Source organism: Danio rerio, chromosome 1 (genome assembly GCF_049306965.1).
Source record: "Danio rerio strain Tuebingen ecotype United States chromosome 1, GRCz12tu, whole genome shotgun sequence".
NCBI classification, from domain to species: Eukaryota; Metazoa; Chordata; class Actinopteri; order Cypriniformes; family Danionidae; genus Danio; species Danio rerio.
Window position 1 is genome coordinate 9307259 of NC_133176.1, and position 16173 is coordinate 9323431.

The 16173-nt window shown below is 38.3% G+C and overlaps 1 protein-coding gene across 10 annotated transcripts in view; it reads right to left on the reverse strand.

Annotated features, from left to right (window-relative positions):
- The window catches only part of radil (Ras association and DIL domains), a 48483-nt gene extending 34908 nt beyond the window's left edge, over positions 1–13575 (reverse strand). For all 10 annotated transcript variants that reach the window (XR_012401981.1, XR_012401972.1, XR_012401969.1 and 7 more), the window contains 3 exon segments: positions 13442–13575; positions 13034–13364; positions 8444–9014 (listed from right to left, as the gene is read on the reverse strand). Coding sequence is in view for 6 of the 10 variants with exons in the window: in XM_073947118.1 (XP_073803219.1) it covers positions 8444–8978 (535 nt within the window). In the remaining 4 variants the exon portion in view is untranslated.
- Positions 13576–16173: the final 2598 nt, after the last annotated feature.

The following is a 16173-nucleotide window of genomic DNA, read 5'->3' on the forward strand; positions in this document are numbered from 1 at the left end:
GTAGTAAAAACAGTGAAGCTGTAAAATATTGTTGCGGATTGGAGATTCTCGTTGAAGATTTTTGGCCAAGGCTGGATTTTCAGTTTCACATGACCTTCAGAAATAAAGTTTTAAAATGTATATGCTGTTGGTCAAATTTTATAGATTGATATTGATCAATGTTGATGCTTAATTATCATAGTTCTGTTAAAACAGTTTTGATGCATGATGTTTTTGTGAAAAATATTTTGTGAAAAACAAATCTAACATTATAAATACATTTAATGTCTCTTTTAATTGTTTTTAGCGTATTGTATTTTAGTGTTTACGTCTTTCAGTTTACAGTTTACACAAAAATATTAGGCACCACAACTGTTCAACATCGATAATAATAAGAAATCAACATATGATTATTATTTCTGAAGGCGACAATGAAGATTGGAATAATTCAACACAGAAACAAATGACAATTTTAAATATATTAAAACTGAAAATTATTTCTAACTGAAACTAAATGCAACATTACTGTTTTTGCTCTATTTTTGATTATTAAAAAACAGGCTTAGTGATACTTCTATAAAAAAATCATTATTATTTCAAAATTCTGGTAGTATAGTTGCTGAATCTAAGTTTATATTTTATGTTTTACACTGTCTAGCATTTTATGTGGTTTTGATTCCATAACAAATTCTTTAATAATTAGAATAGCAAAGTCTACTAAAGGAGGTCGAGCCTTCTCATTTATGGCTCCTAAACTCTGGATTAGCCTTCCCGATGATGTCTGAGGCTCGGACACAATCTCTCAGTTCAAAACTAGATTAAAGAACTATCTTTTTAGTAAAAATGCATCACATAATGGTATGTTGCACGAGTGTGCTCCAAGCAGGTGAGTGGGCATGTTGTAAGACACATTCTCCTGTTTTAATGCACCAGGAATTTTGTAAGCATACTCATATGCTTTACATGTTTGTTTATGTAACAATAATTTTCATTATAATCTAGCATCTCATTTAAACACACTATGAACAGCAGCTAATTATTTTCTTTATTCTCTATTTCCACTTGGGGATACTCATTTCAAGGCCTCTGCAGATTATGCAGCACCATTAATGCGATCCAAGACCTGTGATGAAATGATGCCATGGTATCTATAATCCTGGACCTGGTCGTATCCTGAGCTGATGCTGTGGCGGTCATGGAGGAGCGGAGAGCATGAGACTGATTTCTGAAATTCCTAACAGAGCCTGGTTTGTCTCGAGGTTTTTTCCTTCACTTTTGTCAATTGGTGAAGTTTTGTTCCCCGCCACTGTCTCCACTGGCTGGCTTGGTTTGGGACTTGTGGAGCTATGGATTTTCCCTTCAGAGTTTGGACTTTCAGCAGTGACATTTAAACCACACTGAACTGAGCTAAACTGATCTTCAACTAGGAAAACTGGACTGACACAGTTTCAATTTACTAGAACTTCTATGTTAAACTGCTTTGACGCAATACATTGTAAAATCGCTATAGAAATAAACATACATTGAATTGAATAGATTTTTTTTACAGATCCTGGACTCCAAAAGCAACCAGAAATATAGCATTGATGTTACAAGAATCATTGGTTACTTGAGGAACAAACTGGTAGGACAATAGTCTGACCTCATGATTTAATGCTGACATAACTGGCAATTCCAAACCTGTTATAAAACGTGCCTCTGTTAGTAAATACCTCGACACGATCCACGAAGCCCCCAAGCAGCATCTGTCACTTAGTAATGTGTGTGTGTGCATGTTTGTGTGTGTGTCTGTACGCGTGTGTGTGTGTGTGCAGATGGTGCTGGTGACTTGCAAATGTAATCCACCCTTCCTCACCTTTGCTCATCTGTGACCTTCCTAAGCCCTTGATCTATATATCTACACCTTCTTTACCATCACTGGCCTTTTTATTGACTGTGAAAAGCACTACGGACAATCGTTTCTGAGCACATGTGAGGAGCATCAGCATGAAGGAACAGCAGGAGACTAAGCCAGGTTTAAGAAGACCACTTTGAACAAGCTTAAGGACTAAGATCCTCCGATAAGCCGGTGACATTTTCATTAATTAAAACGCAATTGCTTGTAGAGATGAACTGCAACAACTCTGCGCATATAACATGGACCCCCTGAGAAATTACGCACCGGTAGCAAGCTCACAGAAACACTCCCAAGATTCCATCAGGCATTAGTTAAGAATATTTAATTAAATGGATCTTCTAGTTACACAAATCAGACTAATTTTAAAGCTAACTGCTGTAGAAGGTAACACTCAAGCAACAAATATGAAGTTCTTGGATGTAGTTTACATAATCATTTAAAACTAAGTCATGATTTCTCACCCTGGTGTTATTTAAATGTGATATTTGCTTTTTTGGGATTTTTCCGATTATAAATGTATGATTTTTCAAAGACTACAATGACAAGAGCTAGAAACTAGTATTAAGCTTTTCAAGAAAGACTTAAAAGTTACAGAATGATCTTATGTGACGTGTCATATATTCTAGGTTGTTTTGGGGTGAACAAAACGGTTTGGTCATAAATTAACTAAAAAAAAATGTTTATATATTTTTGCATGACTGTGCATTCAGGAAACCGAACAGCATTGCATTAAAATAGAGGTCAAAACGCTAGTCATATTACAAAAATCAGTTAGTTTAAGAGTCTCCTGTATATTTGGTTTTTCATATTTTTACTTATTCAAGTTGAAGGGTTACCTCAAGCCCGGCATTAACATTTACGCTTTCCTGTAAAATATAATGATGATGGAAGAAGTTAGGTTATTCGGGATGTGGTGGCTTTCTTATTAAAGGGGTTTTCTGTCACTACTTGTTTGTAATCTGCATCAATGCATTCAGTGTAAGCTGCATTAATCATTAAAAGATCAGGATCTCAGCCGGCAGCTAGCTCTCTGCAACTCTCACATGGTCGCCCACTGAAGCTAAGCAGGGCTGCGCCCGGTCAGTACCTGGATGGGAGACCACTTGGGAAAGCTAGGTTGCTGCCGGAAGTGGTGTTAGTGAGGCCAGCAGGGGGTGCCCAACCTGCGGTCTGTGTGGGTCCTAATGCCCCAGTATAGTGACGGGGACTCTATACTGCTCAGTGAGCGCCGTCTTTCGGATGAGACGTTAAACTGAGGTCCCGACTCTCTGTGGTCGTTAAAAATCCCAGGATGTCCTTCGAAAAAGAGTAGGGGTTTAACCCCGGCATCCTGGCCAAATCTGCCCACTGGCCTCTGTCCATCATGGCCTCCTAACCCTCCCCATATCATGATTGGCATATCATCACTCTGTCTCCTCTCCACCAATCAGCTGGTGTGTGGTGTGCGGTCTGGCGCAAAATGGCTGCCGTCGCGTCATCCAGGTGGATGCTGCACACTGGTGGTGGATGAGGAGATTCCCCCCCATTGTGTAAAGCGCTTTGAGTGCCCAGAAAAGCGCTATATAAATGTAACGAATTATTATTATTATTATTATTATTATAACACCCACGCAACATAAATTATAAATGATGGTGATTTGCATATGTTTATTAATCCTTCGAATCGCTGCATTCAAATCTGTGTTTAAAAAACACAAAAATCAAGAACGAAATTTAGTTTTTAGTTCACAAACAGTCAAATAACACAGAATTCCTGGGTTAACAGTTTATAGTGAAGATTAAAATCATCATCATATGCATTTAACTTGACGTTCGAAAATGAAAGTTGTAGGCAGAAATCACATTATTTAACCAATAGGTGGCGACAACCAGCCATTCAAAAATATGCCACTGAATAATTCTTCAAAAATGATTGAATTGATGAATCATTTATTGAAAATGAAACTAAAAGTAAATACGGATTGTACAAACTATAATGTCAGATTTATACATTTAGCATTATTAGCAACAGTAGAAGTAACAGTAATTTTTTTATCATTTTTCAGCTGATTATTTCTTCATTATAATCACAATTTCTAAGCAAAAGCATCTTGCAGTGCTGTTTTTGTAATAAATGGAAAACAAATTACACGTCCCCCAACCCTTTTTAAACTGATCTGAAAAATGGTCTGATCCATGACTAAAAAACCATAATGTAATGCAAACCATGAGATTTCTGATCCGTTACACCCCTAATATATAGTCAAGAAAACAGGTAATTAACTGATGGACTTTTGAACCAATTCTAATTTTGTGATTTGGAAAAACCAGTGAAACAACACCAGGGTGAGTAAATTATGGCATTTCTAAAATCGTTTACTATTCCTTGAAGTTTACAAAAACTGCACAAACATATTTTTACCAATTAAAATTAGGATATTAATGATCACATAATTATTATTATTATTATTACTTATTGGGGCGTTGTGGTGGCGCAGTGGGTAGCATGTTCGCCTCATAGCAAGAAGGTCGTTGGTTTGAGCCTCGGCTGGGTCGGTTAACATTTCTGTGTGGAGTTTGCATGTTCTCCCCATGTTCGCGTGGGTTTCCCCTCTCCTTCATGTCATGGTATATGCGGTGTGTCTGTGTGAATGAGTGTGTATGGATGTATCCCAGTGATGGCTTGCAGCTGGAAGGGCATATGCTGCGTAAAACATATGCTGGATAAATTGGCGGTTCATTCCGCTGTGGCGACCCCGGATTAATAAAGGGATTAAGCCAAAATGAAAATGAATGAATGAATGAATTATTACTTATAATATTGGGAATTATACATATTATTAATATAATAATAATATTAATATGTATTGTTTTTATTTTTTTATATAGTTATATTCAATTTGATTTCTATTCATTTTTATTTATTGTTTTCCTTTACAAGACATCCCCAAAGGAAGGTTTAGCACAGATTTAGCACACTTCTGGGGCAAATTCGTCCCCAAGGTATAGAAACCACCACGCACATGCATTCTCTCCATCCCACCAGGAAGAAGAGGAGCTCAACCTGAGGATAAATTATCCTGAGTAATGTGCCTGCGGATATTGATTTAACTTCCACCCTGTGTTTTGGCTCAATGGCCACCTTGTTGAATTTGTAATTTAGTACAACAGCATCCCGGCACAAACAGAAGGAGAGAGAGAGAGAAAGAGAGAGACTGAGACAGAGTTGCATGGCAGTGTTATGACTAGTCTGCAATAAAAGTGCACAAATAAAATAGTGAAACTGAGACCTCAATTCAACTACTGGAGGTGAGCCATACTACGGCAAACCCAATCGTGCATCTATCTCTGGCACCTGCTCTGACATCTGTGTGTCGGCATTAGTGAACCTGAGCAGCCGTGAACAACAAAGAACAATTAAGATGTAGTGGCATTTATCACAACATCTATACAACAGTGCTGATATGCTCAACGCCTTATCTCCAGCTCGCAGCACTTTAAAGCAGTGATGCGGTAACTGATTTAAAGCTTCTGTTCGGCAAATATGCACCACCTAAAGTTTCAAATCATGACTATAATTCAAAACATGGAGGGTAATCATGCATTATGTGTTATTGCTGAAAGCAGGTTTTGATATTATTGGGCTAGTTTTGATTGCCATTGGGCTAGTTTTGACTGTGAAAAACTGGCAACCGTGGCTCCAGCAGTTTCTTTTTACCACAATAACTATAGTGTTGATTTTAACATATCAGTTCAAGCTGGAGTCTGATGATTAAACAACTAAGGAAGAACTAGTTGGTCAACCCAAACTTGCACTGCAAACCAGACATGACAAGAATGCAGGGAGTAATAACCAATCACACACATTTCTGTTGAGCTTATGAACGCAATGACCAGTACTGTATGTGTTTAGCTTAGTCACTACTAAAACAATTCAAACTTCATACTTGAGATTGATGACTGTATCAGCTCCCATGGAGAGAAAAATTGTATTTTAAATAATATTATTTATAATAAAATTAATTATATTGTTTATGCTATTTTATACATAATTTATCATATTATAATTATGATTATAAATTATTATTATAAAATAATTTTTAATTATTATTTTATTTAAATGTGTTTATTGTAAAACATCTTTGATTATACTATAGACAGTGGCGCCTGCAGCCGTACGGCTGTACGCACTGTGAGTATCTACCATGAGAGTGCACGAGTTAATGGAACTTTTTTATTTATTACATCATTTAAATACATTATTAAACAGTATACACTACGATATATTGACAAAGCAAGAATGAATGAGAATAAATAAAGGTGAGCGTTTGTGTGTTTTAAAGTGTGTATGTACTTGGAGATCTATTGGCTTTAGTTTTGCTGCCGATTTTTCCGCACACTAGAAATTACAATTCAGCTAGCTATTGTTTAAAACAAGGTTCAAAATGAGTAAACTCTCTTTAAAGCAGTTAAACTTAATTGAGACATTTGCCAAAAGGCCTACAACTAATGAGACAAATATTGCTTCCCCACATAGAGTGGAAACCACAGTCTCATCAGCACCTGAGCCAGGGGAACTCCAGGCCCGGCCCGTGGCTGCGCAGTCTCCTCGCATGGAACCACTACCATTCAAGGGCTGTTTCTCAATGCCAAGAACGCAGAGAACAGACTTGCGTTCTTGAGGAGTTCGGTTTTGCCAGGTGTCCTCGGAAGAATGAACTCGGGAGACCGCGAGAACAGAGAACTCGTACTGTGAGAAACAAGATGATGCATTCTTCTTTATGGTCACGAGACCTTCACGGGGATTTAAATGGATTTTTTTTAACATTACAGTATTCATTCAACAATTTATTGTTTTCCCCCTTTTACAAATATATACTATGCTTAAAATCATTATAAATATACGTTGCACAAAATAAATAAAACAGATTTTAATACAAATTTCAGCAAACAAACTCCCTTAATGTGTTTATTACTTTATTAAGATGTCCATGGTAATGTTTACATTCACCGTCTCATTTAGGGAAATTCCTGAGGTAAATAAGTGATATCTCTGAACTTTAATAATAAATCTTAATAAAAACAACCCTAGTCGCAATGACTTCTGGGACTTTTAGAGCAAGATTGGTGTTCAAGTCTGCATCGATGGATCCTCCATATCAAGAACACATTCGGGAAGTTCAAGCGTCCTCTGTTCTAGCGGTCTTGAGTATTGGAACTGAACTTTGGCAGCTGATGATGACGTTACACAAGAACACGAGGACACAAGATTGAGAAACAGCCAAGGTGTTTTAAACTATTTTATCTGACAGACTGGCACAAATAAGCAGACATCTAGTACACAGGTGTCAAACTCAGTTCCAAAAGGGCCGCAGCTCTGCACAGTTTAGTTCCAACCCTAATTAAACACACCAGATCAAACTAATTGAGTCCTTAAGCCTTGTTTGAAACCTACAGGTAAGTGTGTTGGAGCAGGGTTGGAACTAAACTGTGCAGGGCTTTGGCCCTTTTGGAACTGAGTTTGACACCCCTGATCTAGTAGATAACTGTCCAACAACATAATTAATATTAAGATACAGTAAAATTATGATACAGTGATGTGCTTTCATTTTCTCCATCTAACTCGTGGCAATGCCCTTAATTAACGTAGCCTTTAACAGCAAGCATCGGTCCATTTCTGAGATTGAAATAAGAATCAGGGATGATGGGGTGGATAAGTGCGAAAGTTTAAATAGAATCCTGCAGGTGCCCCTGACTATAGATATCATATTATCATATCAATATTATCCTATTATCAAAAAGTGATAATATATGTCATGATCCAGTAATTATAATACATTTTTTGATATTTACACTTTTTTTAAGTGTTTGGTATAACACTTTAAAATAATGGTCCATTAGTTAATGTTAGTTAAGATATTTACTAACACGAACAAGCAATTAGTAATACATGTATTACTGTATTTTTTATTGATCTTTGTTAATGTTAGTTAAGGCGATTTAGCATAAATAATGCTAGTTTATGCTAACTCAAAGTGCATTACCTAATGTAAACAAGTACAAATATGGATTTTAATAATGCCTTAGTTGATGTTGAATTATGATTATTCATACTTTGTTAATGTTAGTAAATACATTAACTAATGGACCAATATTCTAAAGTATTAGCCCATTTTTCTGATGTCTGGAAAAGTTAAACACAAGATTATTCACAATGTGCATGTACTCCATTTAGCCCAGTTGTACAAGATTCTCCTTTTGCAGTTCATTAGGACAGTGTTTCCCAACCCTGTTCCTAAAGGCACACCACAGTAATGTAATATGATGTGTAATCATATAGCGCATTTCTCTCCACACCACAACCAGTACACATTTTCAACCTCTTCTTAATCAAACACTCCTAAATCAGCTAATCAGAACATAAGAAGAGACTCCCAAACCTGTCAGATAAGGGAGACATCCACAATACGTATTGTTGGTGTGCCTTCAGGAACAGGGTTGGGAAACACTGCATTAGGAAACACAACCACATAACAAGAGCGTTCTCTCCTGAGCATATGTTTCTGAATGACTGCATCTGTGCATTACCTGCGGTGACTGTGTCCTTCTCTTTTGCTGCCAGCTCCTCTACTTCAGCTCTCCGTCTGAGCTCAAAGCGGCGGGAGAAACCTTCCTTCGGCTTCCAGAGGTCCTGCAGGAGAAGGGGCTTTTCATTGTTTCCCAGCGCCCGAAGACACTCAGTCCGCCACCGCCGGTCAGGACCCTCAAACCGTCCGATCACATCACACAACACAAAATTACAGGCAGAGGTCTTGTTCAGAGAGTAACGCTCAAGCGCCTCTTTGATCAGCTCTTGGGCGCTGGAGCGAGGTGTAGCAAGAACACTTTTGTAATTGGCGCCGGCACTGATTTCATCACCAAATATCTTCAGCACACCTGGGGCGGAGGATTGGGTGGAGAGCTCCGCTGGATCATCACGCACCTGCTCAGGTAAGTCGGTCACAGAGCGGCGGTCCCGGTAACTCAGTGTCCGGTACAGAACCTGCGTAAAAGTGCGACTCTGGCGCTTCAGGCGGTTCTTGGAGGGCAGAGACATGCTGGCAGATGAGGAACCGTAGAACATGGTGCCGGGACTTGCATTGGTTAAAAACTCCTAGAACTGAGAAAACAACATACTGTGTCAGGTGGCAGATGAAACAGGGCTTTAAAAAGCATTGAAAGAATAAATAAATGTTTTTTTTTCTTTTTTTCCAAACACTGCAATATGCCCAGCTCCATTTTATTCTTAATTTCAAGAGTTCGCATTTATTTTGCTTGACGCTATTAGCAGGTTTGGCATGCTGTCCCGGGAGATAACCCTGAGCTCAGAGAAAGGTCAATAAGCATATAACGAGGTCTGAGATCAGCTAGGTCTGGAGAGCTCCCCTAATAATTAAGGAAAAGGAGGTGATGGGGTGGAAGGGGGGATTCTTCCAAAATGAAAATAAAGTAGTGGGGGAAAATCTGCCTATTTATTGCAGGCTTGAATCAATCTGATTGGATTATTGCTGATTACGAATGAGAGACCAGCCACGGTCAATCCTATCGCCTGCTTCTCTCAAAATTAGTTTGTAAAATTTAACTTTTTTTCTGACAATTGTATATTTCAAACAAGATTTAGGACATTATTAACATCAATATACCAAAAATCAAACAAACAATTACCACTTCCTGACCTTTTTATTAAATTGTACATTATAGTTTTTGACAATCTTAAATAGGCAACACGGTGGCGCAGTGGGTAGCGCTGTCACCTCACAGCAAGAAGGTTGCTGGCTCGAGCACCAGCTGGGTCAGTTTGCTGTGTGGAGTTTGCATGTTCTCCCTGTGTTCATGTAGGTTTCCTCTGGGTTCTCCGGTTTCCCCAAGTCCAAACACATATGGTATAGATGAATTGGTTAATAGTGTATGTGTGTGAATGAGTGTGTATGGATATTTCCCAGCGATGGGTTGTAGCTAAAAGGGCATCCACTGCATAAAACACATGCTGGATAAGATGGCGGTTCATTCCACAGTGGCAACCCCAGATTAATAAAGGGACTAAAAAAATGAATGAATGAATGAATGAATGAATGAATGAATGAATGAATGAATGAATGACAATCTTAAATACAATACAATTTATATGATCACTTATAATGTATGTTGTAAAAATGTATGTTAAATTCATTCATACATAATCACCATATGTTACTCGATATACGTAAAACTCCATGTTAAATGATGATTGGACATTTTGTAAAAGTTATTTGAAACATTAAAGCATACATCTGCATTGAACATGTTTACTTTGTATATAAAAGCCTTTTCTGAATTTAATTTGACACCAAAATGGGTCTGACCTTTGTCATTGTATTATATATATATTAATAAATAATAAATAAAACTGTATAATAAATAAATAAGATAAAAAGACAAAATAACCTAATTATGAAGTCTATAATTGAGCTCCAGAGATACAGCTGATGAGTATAATATACACAGAACAGAGATGGGCAGAAACAGACAGGATGGGCAAGGCTGAGTTTTTGTCAAAAGCAAACAGGGATGTTGCCAAGCATATGATGGAAAATACAGCTTGATGGAAAGTATGTGAATAGTTCTGGCCAGAGTACAATATTCAATAAACCACTAAAGAACAGTAGCATTTACATTATACAACTAACACAGCTAATTGCATGATGATCATGGAGATAGATAGATAGATAGATAGATAGATAGATAGATGGATGGATGGATGGATGGATGGATGGATGGATGGATGGATGGATGGATGGATGGATGGATGGATGGATGGATGGATGGATGGATGGATGGATGGATGGATGGATGGATGGATGGATGGATGGATGGATGGATGGATAGATAGATAGATAGATAGATAGATAGATAGATAGATAGATAGATAGATAGATAGATAGATAGATAGATAGATAGATAGATAGATAGATAGATAGATAGATAGATAGATAGATAGATAGATAGATAGATAGATAGATAGTGTGGGTGTATGGAAAAAAGAAAGAAAGAAAGAAAGAAAGAAAGAAAGAAAGAAAGAAAGAAAGAAAGAAAGAAAGGATGGATGGATGGATGGATGGATGGATGGATGGATGGATGGATGGATGGATGGATGGATGGATTTATGGATGGATGGATGGATGGATGGATGGATGGATAGATGGACGGATGGATGGATGGATGGATGGATGGATGGATGGGCAGGTGGGTGGGTGGTTGTGTGGATGGAAGAAAGAAAGAAAGAAAGAAAGAAAGAAAGAAAGAAAGAAAGAAAGAAAGAAAGAAAGAAAGAAAGAAAGAATGGATGGATGGATGGATGGATGGATGGATGGATGGATGGATGGATGGATGGATGGATGGATGGATGGATGGATGGATGGATGGATGGGCAGGTGGGTGGGTGGTTGTGTGGATGAAAGAAAGAAAGAAAGAAAGAAAGAAAGAAAGAAAGAAAGAAAGAAAGAAAGAAAGAAAGAAAGAAAGAAAGAAAGAAAGAAAGAAAGAAAGAAAGAAAGAAAGAAAGAAAGAAAGAAAGAATGGATGGATGGATGGATGGATGGATGGATGGATGGATGGATGGATGGATGGATGGATGGATGGATGGATGGATGGATGGGCAGGTGGGTGGGTGGTTGTGTGGGTGGATGGAAGAAAGAAAGAAAGAAAGAAAGAAAGGAAGAAAGAAAGAAAGAAAGAAAGAAAGAAAGAAAGAAAGAAAGAAAGAAAGAAAGAAAGAAAGAAAGAAAGAAAGAAAGAAAGAAAGAAAGAAAAGATGGATGGATGGATGGATGGATGGATGGATGGATGGATGGATGGATGGATGGATGGATGGATGGATGGATGGATGGATGGATGGATGGATGGATGACTGAGGAACAGCTTTTTCCCCAGAGCTGTCTCCCTCTTGATCTCTGCCCCTCACTGACTCTTTTGCCCCCCAATACACCCCCACTCTCCTCTGACTTACACTCCTCACAATCACTGCACTGTTTAACATTTGCATATTTGAGATTTTCATATATTCATTGCACTACATTGCACTTATTTACTTGTTAGGACTGTACATACCCTCTGCACATGGACATCTGTAATTATGTACACACCCACTGTACATACACATTTGTAATCATGTTTATCTCTCTGCACACTTCTGATTATTAATAGCAATCTGTACATATATTCATTGTAAATCTCTGTTCATAGCTAATACAACCTGTATGTTCATAGTACATCCATCTGTAAATATCACCATTTTCTATAACTGTACTTTATAACTTATACCTGTATCCTCCACTCTCTGCTATTGCACAGCTGGTTAGACCTAAACTGCATTTCGTTGCATTGTACTTGTACATGTGTAATGACAATAAAGTTGAATCTAATCTAATCTAATCTAATGGATGGATGGAAAGAAGAAAGAAATGATGGATGGATAGATAGATAGATAGATAGATAGATAGATAGATAGATAGATAGATAGATAGATAGATAGATAGATAGATAGATAGATAGATAGATAGATAGATAGATAGATAGATAGCAGAGATGACTCTTCAATGCTGCAGACATGAGAAACACCTTCCAACAGTGTGTGAATATGAGTGTGTGTGTGTTTGAGATAGAGAGAGAGAGAGAGAGAGAGAGAGAGAGAGAGAGAGAGAGAGAGAGAGAGAGAGAGAGAGAGAGAGATACTGCATCAGCTAAAATCCCCACTACTCGGCAGTCTGAACGGAGACCATCTGCTCGTGCGTGAAAATACTTCACCTCACTCTCGTGCAGCCAATTCACAAACTGCTTATAGCTGACATGCTGCGTCTTATTTAAATAAGATATCAGTTTACAGGTCCTTACGTGCATTAAAAATCTTCCTTTGCTGCCTTTTGCATCCCATTGATATGCGCACAGTTATTCAAACAAACAGTTATGACTCTTAAAGGCGCAGGAGGGTAAATGTGAATGAATAATGAAGCCTTCATAAACATATTACACTATTCTGTCATCTAACAGCGAGTACATAAGACCAACACTTTCAAACTGACGCACAATAAGGAAAGTTTGTATGTTTGTTCTTGAAAGGACTTGCCAAAAACATCAAGCACAAGGCTGCAGCATGTTTCTTACCTGTCAGACGCGTGTTATCCTCCGTGCACTGAAGAGACGCTCATTTGCAGGCATTAATTTTACAGAAGCGCGTCGGGCTACTGCGGGTCTCCACTGGCAACGGCGCGAGCCAACAAAGGCACCTGCTCGCGAGTCCTAATCCGCTTGTGCGTCTTAACGGGGCTCCGCCAGCCAGTCTCAGAGCTCTGATCCCTCACAAGCCGCTCGCTTGACTCCTATTATTGACATTTGCCAGTATTTCTCCTTGTTCATGTGTTAAATGAGCTCTACGGGCCGGTGGGAGACAGTTTAGGTCCGCCCAGTCACTGTCATGGAATGCGACAACGTCTACCTGTACAGTAATATTGAGGTGTCAAACATGTACCAGTACAGAGAAAAGCTGTTTCTGCTATGTTCGGAATGATTTACCTGCCGCTTTTGTCGGTCGCCGCTGCTTCTAGCCGGTCGCTGGAGCTGTTTATCCCCTTTCCCCCCTTTTATGTGCCAGTCTGGCTACACTACAGTCTGCATGCTTCGGCGTCTGCATTCCCTGAGCCGACTGCAGCCGGAAAAAGCCGAACACTGAACTTGAAGCTCTCGCGTTTTGTCGCTGTGTTTAGGCGTGTTATGGCAAGCCGGTTTAACATTCAACTTCTAAAATGCAGTAGGCTATCTGCTTTCATATGAGAACGGAAATTGTTTTTAAGCCACTAATACAGTTCCGGTGAAAGGTTGATGTGACTATTTTTAATGTCATAATCTTTCTTTTACAGCATTGATAATGTAATTTAATTTAAATATAACCAGTTAAATAGATTTAAGCATTAATTTAGCTGTTCAAACGTAAAACGAGATGAAAATCTGTTTAAGTGCAAGTGCCGTCAACAGAAATCTAATTAAGAATACTGTGGTAAAGTAATTTCCATATTTTTACGACATGGTGCAGAACAATGTCATTTAATACAGTGCTTCCTGTCCGGATTTGAAAACCACATATCATAACTCAATCAGGCAGTGAAGACTATTGACTTTACACAAATCAGCTCTTAAACGCAGCAATTTTATAATGACAGTTCACCGGAAATGCCTGAGCTGGCTTATTCAAAATTGCATATAAAAGCCCACTGAGAAGAGAACTTTATACATTTGAACTGCTCTTTCATAATGCTTTGAAGTCATGAATTGATATCAGTCTGTGCAACACAGCTTCATGTTATCTGACTGGTTTAACATCCATTTGAAATTCCTCTTTCAGCTGGTTAGTTGTGTTTCATCTAATCTCTGCATTAGTATTACATTTTGAGTATTGACTATAAATTACATCATCACTCATCATATGAAATTCTTAAATTTTATATAATTCCAAATGAAGTAGATAGACAATATATAACATATTATGGTTTAAAATTAATTTATTAATTTAAATATTATTACCTTTTAAGACACCCCATCAAATTCTGCCCCATGCACCTCTTTTGGAGGAATGGTGCCACCTCGAAAGAACAAATAATCTTTAAAAGAAATGAAAAACATTAGGCTACAGTTGTAATGCTGCGTTCACACTAGACGCGGAACGCGCGTCAAGCGCGAGTGATTTACATAAGTCAATGCAAACGCGCGAATAGACATCCTGCAGCACAAATTGTGTGAATACACATGAATGGTGCGGGGCGAATTGAGCGTTTTTCACTCAAGTTCGAAAATCTGCACTTCAGAAGACATTCGCGATGCGTTAACCAATCAGGAGCTTGCTCTTGTATGGGCGTGATTGTGACGTATATTTTTGAAAGGTCTAATTAATTACATATTCATTTATTCATTTTCGTGTCGGCTTAGTCCCTTTATTAATCCAGGGTCGCCACAGCAAAATGAACCGCCAACTTATCCAGCACATTTTTACGCAGCGGATGCCCTTCCAGCCGCAACCAATATCTGGGAAACATCCACATACACACACGCATACACTACGGACAATTTAGTCTACCCAATTCACCTGTACCGCATGTCTTTGGACTGTGAGGGAAACTGGAGCACCCGGAGGAAACCCACTCGAACGCAGGGAGAACATGCAGACTCCAGACAGAAACGTCAACAGAGCCGAGGTTCGAACCAGCAACTCGGTGACCTTATTGCTGTGAAGCGACAGTACTACCTACTGCGCCACTGTGTCGCCCTAATTACAAATTTCTGTAGCATAAAAATAGACACTATGCTATGTTTTATAGATTAAATGTTAATATGGCTTGCCATATAAGCAAGGTGGATAGAATATGACAATTAACAGGGCTCCTTAAAATCTAAATATTTAAAAATAATAGTTATTAAATTATGAATAGACTATTTTGTCTAAATTTATTTAGAAACTGATTTGATGAGCTACTTGGTTACTCTTCTGGAAAACCTTTCTGAGCTTAAAGAGCTTCAATGAAAAGAAGTGCACCTTATTGTATTTAATGTACACATGTTGTCATTAAGTGCATTGTACATGCACTCATGGATTATATTTAACTGAGTGAAAAGACCACTTAAAGGTATATAGTTCACCCAAATATAAAAAAAAAACTTATTTACTCGCTCTTTTATCTGATTCTTTCCTCTTTTTTCACATTATATAGGCCTATTTCTTGGCAACCTGTAGCAGACTGTCAAAACTACTGGTTACCAACATTCTTCAAATCATATTCTATTAGGATGGCAGAATTACATTTTTTGAGTTAACTATTATTTTAAGTGTACTATTGTAATGCTTCTTTGACAAATTAAACATTCCAACTTTACATTAGACAGTACATTTATAATAGTATAATATGTATATATAGCAATAATGGAAAAAGCGTGTTATAAGTGTGACAAAGGGGCACTGCGATAAGGGCCCAGTCACAACAGTGATTTCAGTGACTGTCACAACCCCCCACTCCTACCGAGCGTGATTTCCGTGACCGTCACAAGCGTTAATTCAGCAGCGTTAATTCGGGGACCCTGTTGATAATTTATGCAAAGGGGGCGACGCGGTGGCGCAGTAGGTAGTACTGTCACCTCACAGCAAGAAGGTTGTTGGTTCGAGCCTTGACTGGGTCAGTGTGGCATTTCTGTGTGGAGTTTGCTTGTTCTCCCCGTGTTGGCGTGGGTTTTGTCCAGGTGCACCGGTTATCCCCAACGCA